This window comes from Lethenteron reissneri, chromosome 57 (genome assembly GCF_015708825.2).
Source record: "Lethenteron reissneri isolate LAM-NWPU_2019-01 chromosome 57, ASM1570882v1, whole genome shotgun sequence".
NCBI lineage: Eukaryota > Metazoa > Chordata > Hyperoartia > Petromyzontiformes > Petromyzontidae > Lethenteron > Lethenteron reissneri.
In genome coordinates this window covers 221,665-232,108 of record NC_083835.1, presented here as the reverse complement: position 1 = coordinate 232,108, position 10,444 = coordinate 221,665, and the positions used below count along the sequence as shown (strand labels likewise).

At 52.7% G+C, this 10,444-nt stretch overlaps 1 protein-coding gene across 7 annotated transcripts in view; it reads right to left on the bottom strand.

The window, feature by feature from the left end:
* Positions 1-2,496: 2,496 nt before the first annotated feature.
* The window catches only part of ATP11B (ATPase phospholipid transporting 11B (putative)), a 41,402-nt gene continuing 33,454 nt past the window's right edge, over positions 2,497-10,444 (bottom strand). For 2 of the 7 annotated variants that reach the window (XM_061575069.1, XM_061575071.1), the window contains exon 30: positions 9,393-9,528. Coding sequence is in view for 3 of the 7 variants with exons in the window: in XM_061575068.1 (XP_061431052.1) it covers positions 9,280-9,528 (249 nt within the window). In the remaining 4 variants the exon portion in view is untranslated. Of the gene's footprint in view, positions 2,667-2,799; positions 9,788-10,444 lie in introns of those variants that run through there. The other 5 variants (XR_009756943.1, XM_061575068.1, XM_061575070.1 and 2 more) reach the window with 5 other exon arrangements.

Here is a 10,444-nt window from a genome sequence, read left to right as displayed (position 1 = left end):
GATCACACAGCCGTCGTAACAGCAGGATCAGCAGCATCATCCCCTACTCCGAAGAGGTGGCAGGGCCCTCTTAAAAACGAGCTGTGACCGAGCGAGGCTCTCCGGGGTGACCCAGAGGGGTGACAATGACCGCAGTCTTCCCATGCTGCCCGGCACGCCACGCGGCATCACCGCCACGTGCCGCCGCTCGAGCCGCCAACTCGAAATGGTCACAGTTGTCGCTACGTAATTTTTGGACGGCTGCGGCATTCGTCAAGGAGACAACTGTACACCGGTTTCATCCTTGTGTTGAAAAGTCCCCGACGACTCACTCGGAGACGGCTTGACGGTTAAGGGCTTTCACCGTAAGTTTACTAAAGATATAACAATACACGAGAGTTAGGGGTCCCGGGCTAGGTCCCACTGGGTCCCGACACAGCTGGCTGCCCTGTGCCGTCTCCTCTGCGCCGGCCGTGGGATCAGCCAACACGGCCGCCCGAGGAGCACAGCCACTTTAAAGCTTTCGTGACTGCAGGGATTCATCTTCTTGGTTCTTTCGGTAAAGTCACGTAGAAGGGAAGTAATAAAATAATAAAAATAAAACATAATAAAACAATTCTCACGACTGGTGATCGGCTGCTTGCGTTGTGGCCGAAACGTCGTGAGAATTGTTTTATTATGTTTTATTTTTATTATTTTATTACTTCCCTTCTACGTGACTTTACCGAAAGAACCAAGAAGATGAGCACAGCCACGTCCAGCCCTGGCACTGTGCTATTCCCTATCCCTACCCTCTTGACCCTGGCTCCCCGTTCCACCCTCTTCCGACCCTAGACTCCAGCTATGACCCCGCTTACGTCACAGGGTTCCCCCTTTATACTAGAGGAGCTGTGATGTCATTGTGCCGCCTAGAGCGCATGACACCACGTCCCGTGACGTCATCGCACTGGACAGCACACATGACGCCACTTCCCTATTCTACTCCTCTACACGTGTTAGGCATCACCAGCATGGCATGAGCCATCGTGGCCTATTGCTGCCTCGTGCCACAGGGCGTCTGTGTTGATGAGCCGTCGCCGATCACCAGTGGGGAAAAACGCAACGCATTCATCGACGACATTGCTGTAAAAAATAAAAAACCTATACATGACATGTAAAAGATGACGTTTCGGGCAATGATCCTTGTTCATATGTGCTCTGTCGAAGGGCCATTTCCCTGGCCACAACTTAACTCATCGTCTTTTCAATAACTGCCTCTCATAGTTTCTTTTAGGGTCACAATGTAGCGATTGTTGAAAGTGTGGAGGGGTTTTTTGTTAGTTGTGTTTGTGCACCGCTGCCACAAAAACAGCAACAACAGCGAGCATCATCAGAGACGTCCCTTCTCTAACTGTGGGCACAGTTTTCCAGTGCCCACGCGTGGCGATAAACGAGCCCCAACACTGCCTGTGTAAACGATGATAAGGCGCACACACTCACCAAACCCAGCTCGGTGCATCTGTGGGACGGGAGCTGTCACCGGAGCAACCACCACGGCCCTGTGCAGGAACGTGGAGGGCTCTCCCCGGCCACGCGTCCGTCCCCACGCTGCCCCCACCCCCACTGCCACACGCACAGTACAGGAGCTCACCAGACACACACGCACAGTACAGGAGCTTACCAGACACACACACACAGTACAGTAGATTACCAGAGACAAACACAGTACAGGAGCTCACCAGACAGACACACACAGTACAGGAGCTTACCAGTCACACACACACAGTACAGGAGCTTACCAGACACACACACACACAGTACAGGAGCTTACCAGTCACACACACACACAGTGCAGGAGCTTACCAGAGACACAGTACAGGAGCTCACCAGACACACACGCACAGTACAGGAGCTTACCATACACACACACACACAGTACAGGAACTTACCAGTCACACACAGTACAGGAGCTTACCAGAGCAAGTGTAATAAAGCTCGTTGAGACGACTTCTGGAATCCGTCTTTTATTCAACTTGTGTTAGTTACTTCACGCCGCTCATAGGCAGCGTGAGAGGGACAGATAAACAGAGAACGATGCACTGCCACGTGGCAAGTCGGAGCCCCGCTCCCGCGTGGCCCCCTTCCTCTGTTAGTTCCTGTTCTGACCACGTGTCGTTCGTCTCCACCCCTATTTAATACCCGGGTCACGTGGTACGTTTCCGCCAATCCTCGTTAGCCTGCATGGAATCTTCCAGGCTCCCTCGTCAGCTCCCGGGACCACGCCCCTGACTCATCTCCCCATTGGCTGTGGCCAAAACCAGCAGAACCAATCCTTATAGCTGTCACCTTTCCATCACGTCAGGACCATGCCCCCAGGCTTCCCCCCATTGGCTGTAAACCAGGACCGGCAGAGCCAATCACCATGACGAGTTGTGATACGTCAGTGAGCCGGATATATCCTCATATTACACAAGTTTAATCGATAGGCAGGTCGGGTGTGGTGGGGTACAGTGTGGATTACTTCTCACCTCTTCTGAGATGTCTAGCCAGCGTGAAAGAGTAGACCAAGAGCAATGGGTCACGGGGCTCTTTCGAGTTCCCTCCCATGGGAAGGCACCGTCCAGCAGCAGTGACGTGAGCAGGTGCTTGCAGGGCTGCACCCTGATCGAGTCACTGTCGACGTGACAGCGACCCGTCGCTTGGCGGCACTAACAAAGTACACGCGAATGTTACTTTCGGCAAGCGGAGCTTCGTGGCGGAACCAATGAGAGGAGGCAACACAACTATCACCGTCATCGGTGGTGGACGGTCACGTGCCCAATAGGAGTCCAAACATTCGCATCTGGTCAACAGTTTGACATTTTATTGCATTATTTTCAAGTTATCGCAGAACAGATATAAAATATATACGCATGTGCACGGGGTAAAAGTAATCAACATTCAATGGACTTTCACGGACAAACTTATACAATTCCTTCATATCGTTGACAAAGTCTCTTAATTATTTTACACAAGACACTTCTATTTTGTAAAAACTATAGCTGGGGTAGAACTAAACAGATGATGCACCACAAGGGCAGTTCAACAATGGACTTTCACTTTGAAGGACTCCTTAAGTATTTGGCTTTTGGAACATGTTTTGATTGTATTGCTTATTGTATAACGAATACAAAAGTACCACAAACCCGCCACGCCAGTGCAATTTGTTACACGTAGAGCTCCCGTACGCGTGCTTTGAACGTATAAATAAAATAACGATATTTAGAACAGGTTTTTTGGGGGGGGGAGGGGTGTAAATGTATAAATATATATCAGGTGCAAAGGAAGGTAAGCCACTTAGCCTCGGCAGGAAATCAACAACAACGCAGAGAGGTTTAAAATGCAATGGGATCTGTCCACATGCGAGTGAGCACCGCTGTAGTTGGGCAACAACAAATGACGCAACAAGAAAACAACGGCAAGCAGAGTTCACGAACGTGGAGCTCGTGATGAAAGAGGTCACCCCGGATCGCTGAGCGGGTCGATGCTGGAAAGTGAGTCCGTCGCCACTTTTCCATATATAAGCGATTTAGTTGCATGCAACAGCGTTGCGCAAATTATCGCCCAGGTGTGGATCCGGCTGAACAACTCTGAGACTCAGGAGACGGCGCAACAATGTCAAACAACGTGCCTGTACGTTAAACTTCTTTCTCACCGTACGTAGCCAACTGTGCGAATCGGAGGTCTACGTACGCACAGGAAACAGAACGCATCATGCAGATTCAAGCGCGGCTTCAAAGACAGGAGCATGAATATTTGAGATAAGCAGCGCTGGTACAACATAGGAGGTACAACCCGGAGCACCCCGGTGTGAACAGCGTCAGGTGTGGACTTCGGGGTCAACAAAACGAGTCCCAACGTCCTCACACGCAGGCATCCTGGAGCTCGATCAGAGAGCACAACCATGCCGCCTTGCGACAGGCCACACCTGTCCACGATTGGTCTAACACAAGGACATTCTATCGGGCAGCTGACACAGTCCAGGCGTGTGACTCACAATTGCAAAAGTTGAATTTCACGTTGCAAGGTCTCAGCCAGAATAATGTGGAATTTCCACTGCCAACCTCGGGGTGCCAAAAGAGCCAAGCGCTGTCCCGGGCACCCGATTGGCTGTGGCATTTGGGAGGCATCGCACCCAGCCGCCAACAACGCCGCTACCAAACTACGGCGCACCACATCCAGTACCGCCTCCCGCAGTCTCCCTCTCACTGCCTGCCTGTTATTGGCTACGAGTCAAGTGCCACCAACTCCAGCCTACAAGCAACCCAGAACATATTTAGTGAGACATTAAGCCCCGGATGTCATAGACTGAAATGACAAAGATGCCAAGGAGGCGAGGCGATGGACAGACAAGAGCGGAAGGATGTAAAGATGAGGGAGTGAGCGATGCGAAAAAGAGGCCGGTGTTTGACTCCAGCTGGCACCCATCGCTCAGAAGAGACCACAGCAGAAGAGGGACGCATGCAAACGTCGTCCATGAGGCTGAAGGGAAGATGGGAGAACAGACATCCATACAAGAGAGAACAGCATCAACATGGGTCCATGACGAGCCATGGCAAACACCGACACTTCACAACATCCGCACTCAACTGTCCACACTTTTGCAGGTAGGGAATTATTTCTCTGCGGTAGGCTGCAAATGTTTGGATCCCAGGCTGCATTTTGTTCATATTCTCAAAATTGTAATTGCCCACAAGCAAATTACCGAAAATGCACCCGATCTCATCAGACCTCTGAAGCTGAGGAGGGTTGACCCTGGATAGTACTTGGATGGGTGACTACTGTGTGCATAAACAGTTGTTATAGACTGCTGCAGAAATACGTGGTGGGCCACAGACAGTAGTTCAGCAACACTCACGGTTGTCCAAGAGGTTGTTTGGGGTAGATCGCATACAAAAGTGTCGTTAAACCGACAGCCAATTTGTCAATTCGTTACTAGTACAACGCACTGGTGTGTTGGAGAGTAAATCCATTGTAAATGTTGCGGGTTAAACCTTACTAATTTAATGCGTCATGCGGTGGCGGGTTTAACGACACATTTATATTTACGCGATCTAACCCAAAACACCCTATAATTATGGATATTGGTCACGAAAACATACGTGTAAAATTCACTGTTGTATCGTACTTCTATGCTCCCATGTCTATGTTTCCCGCCTTCATCAATCCACACCGAGCAGCATGGTGAAGTATGGTCAAATACACTCAACAGCCACAGCGTGAGGGGGGGGCTCACCCCGCAGTGGATTCACAAATGGGCTCCACATGATCCAGTGATCAGACTGAACACGACTGCCAGCAGACAGCGCGTGTGTGCTCAGCGCCATGCTGCTAGGCGCCTCGTGCTGAAAATGAAGGCGATTCTCCTCCCGGTATTTTGAGGCTTCTCGTGTGGAATGGAGCGGGGGGTGCAACGCAACGACTGCTTGTACGAAACGACTCAATGGTTCAGTGTGCCCCTGTTGGTTGACCTTTCATCCGGGCAAAAACGGAAAGGTCTTTGTGACTTTCAGGAGAGTGCTGCTACATAGCGATGTTTGGCCACTTCTGTTTGGCAACGTTTAATTTCATGCGGGAGGAGAAAAGGAGAACCCAGAGAAGGTCCATGCTTATGAAACTCCCAAAGCTCTGCACAGATAGATTTAAGAACGTATTGGTGGACCGATATATCTTGGCCACATGGCAGCCCAGGCCTACAACAGCTGGCATTCTAAAGGGGTCTCCCACCCAAGTTTTAACCAGGTTTATTTTTGCTTAGCTTCCAAAAATCTGGCGAGACCGGGCACATTCAGGGTGATTTGGTTGTGGCATATGAAGAGGGGGACGGTGTGTGGTTTAGTCAGGGACTGAGGCGGTTCAGGGTGTTTGTGACAAGGCAGTATCAACTCTGGCAGAGTGGTTGGCTCTGTGTGCGAGTTCTGTGTAATGCTCACGAATTATTAATTCGAAGAAAATCAGTGGCTCTAAAGTTGTTAACAGCACCACCAATTCCAAACCCAATGCAATCCGCTCTGCTGCCACGTTTTCTAATTTAAGTTTGCCGTCCTGTCTATGAAATGGTCAGGGCTGTATGAAATGGAGTGGTCCTCTGTTTTTTCCCCGCAAGGCGGATGTTCGCACACGGAGGGGACTACTCACGACTCGAGCGCTACCGGATAGCTCCGGTACCGCGGCTAGGGTTGCCACCTGTCCTGGTTATCTTGGGATTTAGTTTGCTGCGTAAAGAAACTCGCGATACACCACTCAAGACAACGCCCGATTGCAGTACTGGGCGACATTCTCTTGCGCTTCCCAGGACACGTCCTGGTTGTTTGTACCTTGGGGGTGGCAACCCTCGTCACGGTGCCACTGCGACACCACCGGGCCGCACAAAAGACACGGGGGGGGGGGGGGGCGTCACAGATCAGAGGCGAAAAACCAAAACGCTTCCCCCTCCCAGAGGCGGCTGCGGAAACCCCCAACCGCGAGAGTTTGCGCGCCGGTTCTAAGGCCAAAGGCGCACGCCGCTTCTTCCAGTGTGACGCTGACGAGTGACGGAGCCGCCCCTTCGTTTGGCCGGGGCGTCTCAAGAGAACGTTTACAAGCTACAGAATTCAGAATCGTTATTTATCCTCGAAGAATCCGACGAGCTATGAAGCTTTTCACATATGTCCAGACTTGCATCTCGTCTCATCTAAAATATTTGAAAGGGCACCTCCAGTGGCAGCTGTCCCTGTGTGGCACATGGCGACTCAGCGCCGAGCCAATAATCACCGGGCAATCGTCTCCCAGTCGAGTCCCTCGTTGCGCCACACGCGGACTGCTGTTTGCAAAATCCTGTCATGGGCCGTTCTACAAAACCTGGCGCAGACATTCCCTCAAATCCTACTGGAGCGGGGTTCATTCCTCAAGGTAAGTAAAATCAGTGCAGCGTACCACAGATAAGACAACGGCGAACATAAACCGTAATACATTAACAATAAAAAGTGTAAAGTAATATTTTGCCATCTAAATTAAATATAACCCCGTTAAAGCATTACTCGCGAAAAATGTGGCATTTCAATATATGGCAAAGTCGTTGTGACGTCAGCAGTTAAACACGCAATTGAAGGATGTTACTGAAATAATAAAGCGCTGTTGTTTTACGTTTAGTTCACACAACCAGGTGCTGGCATCCTGGGCTGTATTTGAAGCGCTATCACATGAGACGAGGTGCCGCCCATTGATGGCGAGGCCTTAGAATTAGGTGCCTGCCCATAGACTCGCACGTCTTCCTTCTCATGAACAAAACTTCAAACCCATGTCAGACAGTCCGGACAATGCAGCCTCGGTATCTGGAGCGTAGTGGTCATTTAAATAACCAGGTGAACACTCCTGCAGACCACAAGTGCATTATGCAAGAGACAATTGGATCTGGTTTTCTGGTGCGGTATTCCTTCAACATCCGACGACTACAATCCCAGAGAAGTGACATCAGCCAGGGGACACGAAGTCTCCCACTGTTGCTCCCCCCACCCCTCCACCACATGGCAACACAAGAAGCTGCCACAGCCGTACATCGTCTACCCTCAAGAGACTTACAGCCGCAGAGCAGGAGGGCTCAACGCCGCCGCTCGCTACACCGCGTTCCGGGGGGCCGCCTCGGGAACCCCCAAAGTCCATCTGCTGCTGCCGCCGCTGCTGCAAGAAGGCACAGCCACGGGTCACCCATCCGTGGGAGGGGCGAACGCTGGGTGGGAGGGAGGAACTCGGGTGTGGGAGGGGCTTACGAGCTGTGGGGAGGGGCTAATGCTGGGTGGGAGGGACTCGGGTGTGGGAGGGGCTTACGAGCTGTGGGGCGGGGCTAAGGCTGGGTGGGAGGGACTCGGGTGTGGGAGGGGCTTACGAGCTGTGGGGCGGGGCTAAGGCTGGGTGGGAGGGACTCGGGTGTGGGAGGGGCTTAGGAGCTGTGGGGAGGGGCTCGGAAGCTCGAGAGGAGGGGAGTTGGGGCCGTGGTGCAGCTGACGAGGAGTCTGGTCTGGTGGTTCAAGCCTCCAGCGGGGACGAGTGCAGGAGAACCTCGGAGAGAGCACATGACTCCCCGTCGTTGTGTCTTTATTGGCTGGGCTGGGGTCTGATCGGGGCCAGGGGGGTCGACCCTCGAGATTCAGACGGAGTCAACGGGGCTCGAAGGACACGGGACAAGCGTGGCGAGAGAGGCGCTTTTAGGGGTTAAAGGTGCAGGGTTTGGAGGAGGCGACGTCACCCACAAGGGCAAGTGGGGCCTACAAAAGGCGTTAAGGATTGAAGAGTGCACTTTCACAAAGGCGATGACTTCAGTTGTAAATAAATCCACATATCTCGCAAACAATAAATGACATTGGGCGCACATATTCTCAGCGAACCCTGTAAACCGTGGCGAACGCCAACGAGCGCACGGTCTGGCCGGGACTGGCGGGGAAAGCAGCCCCGCTGCACACCTCCTCCTCCTGGAGCGGTGGGCGGCGGCCAGCCCCATGGAACGACCGGCACTTGAGAAGGCCTTGGATCCAGCAGTGGATTTGACAATGCTGAAAAGTATTGTTTGGTTTATACGTTTTGTTGTCCTTCCCCTGCACCTCCAATTAGCATTGTTGGCTACGTACGGTGCAAAGAAGTTCAACATACATAAATATGACTGAGCCCTATTTGTCAACATACTTTCAGGAACCTGATTTACTTGACCCCAAGCAGCCCAAACATTAAGTGGCTAGCCCTACAAATTAATCCTGGTGTATGAATGACTGATCCCAGAGGCACTGTGGGCTACATGAGGACACAGTTGAAACGTTTTTTAAACAAAAGCACGAGCAGCAGTGCAGAGCCGTGAATTTGGGCGGCAAGGCCTTTTGGGAACCATACCAGAGAGGGCAACGTTCTGCGCTAGTGAACACAAGTTGCATCAGCTGCACAGTTCCCCAGTCCTACCTCAGCGACAATTCAAACCGGCCATCGACAGACCCAACATGTTTCGGCTCACTCAGAACACTAAAGTTAAACAAAGGCTTCTTTAGGCCCAACTGCAAGAGGTATTAAGTAGTGCCCCCTCCGTCATTAAGCCTCGAGTCTGAGAGCCGGCAGTGAGCAGGGCTGGAGTGGAGGCCGTGGGACGAGCCGGGCGTGGCGACGCCACGACTCGCTCTGGGGCTCCGGTCAGTCTCAGGTTCGGGTCGGCGCACGAGGCGCCGTGGTCATCCCAGCGGCTAGACTCGGCTTCACGGTGGCCAGGGGGGGTCCGGGGTGGGGGGGGTGGAAATTGAGGTGAATGGACGGGGCCCCGCGTCGTCACACTTGAGTCACGTCCGACAGGACCTCTGCGTCCACCAGGAACACGTGCCCGTTGTCTAGCGACGCCGCCGCCGCCGCAGCCGCCATGCCGGACCTGGAGGTCGGCGAGCGCTTGCCTCTCCCTCCTGCTCCTCCCGAAGCGCCGCCTCCCGCGCCGTACATTCTCCTGCGGAGGTGTCGCGCCATCTCGGCGAGTGGCGTGCTCTCAGAGACGCCGGCCCCGCGGCGCCCCACGCTCACGGCCTCCTGCAGGGGGCACCGGGGTGGCGATGGCGCAAGGGGGCGACGATGGGTGGGTGGGGCGGCGATGGGTGAGCGGGGTGGTGGCGAGAGTGGCGTGTGACGGTGCGCCAGGGGTGGTGATGGTAAGTGAGCAGAGTGGTTACGGTGCAGATCGAGTGGTGACGATTGGTGGGATCGATTGAGAGATTGAACGATGGTGCATGGTAATCAGTTACGGTGTGTGGTGTTGGATTATGGTGTTGAATGATGGTGGTGTTGAATGCTGGTGGTGTTGAGTGACGGCGATGTTGAGTGACGGCGTCAGACAGTGGCGAGGTTGCGGCACGAAGGAGACGGTTTGAAAAGCACCGTGGGAATTGGGAGGTCACGAGTGGGCGGGTGGGTGGGTGGGGGGAGAGAGCAGACACAGCGAGGTCAGTGTCATGGCCTGCCTTGGCTCACACACAGAGACCTACCCGGGCACTTTGTCCACACGAGACACTCAACAGACAGCCAAGTTCATATGTAAGTTGTGTCCACTAAACGGCTGGGAAAACAATTATTTACAGAGTGAAGCCACAGCGCGCGTGTACGGCACGTACGCATCTGTCATCGCCCTCTACGGGCGTTAATATTCTACGTTCCCACAGAGACCTTGCCTTTAAACACATTCTCTATTTGCCACGTTAACCTCTCTGCTACCAATGACGCAACGACACGGGAATTACACTCTTAGCAGTGCTGCCATGCAAGCATGTCTGAACTCCTGTACACAGAGACACATTGTAACTGTGCTCGTGAGCAATAGTCAAAAGGTTTTGATATTTTACAAAAATGAATTAGCATTGTTCGTCTTATTATTTTATACTTCATGGGACCTCCTTTGCCACTACCAAAATATAAACCACATTAACCGTTCACATCAATACAAAGTTAATCA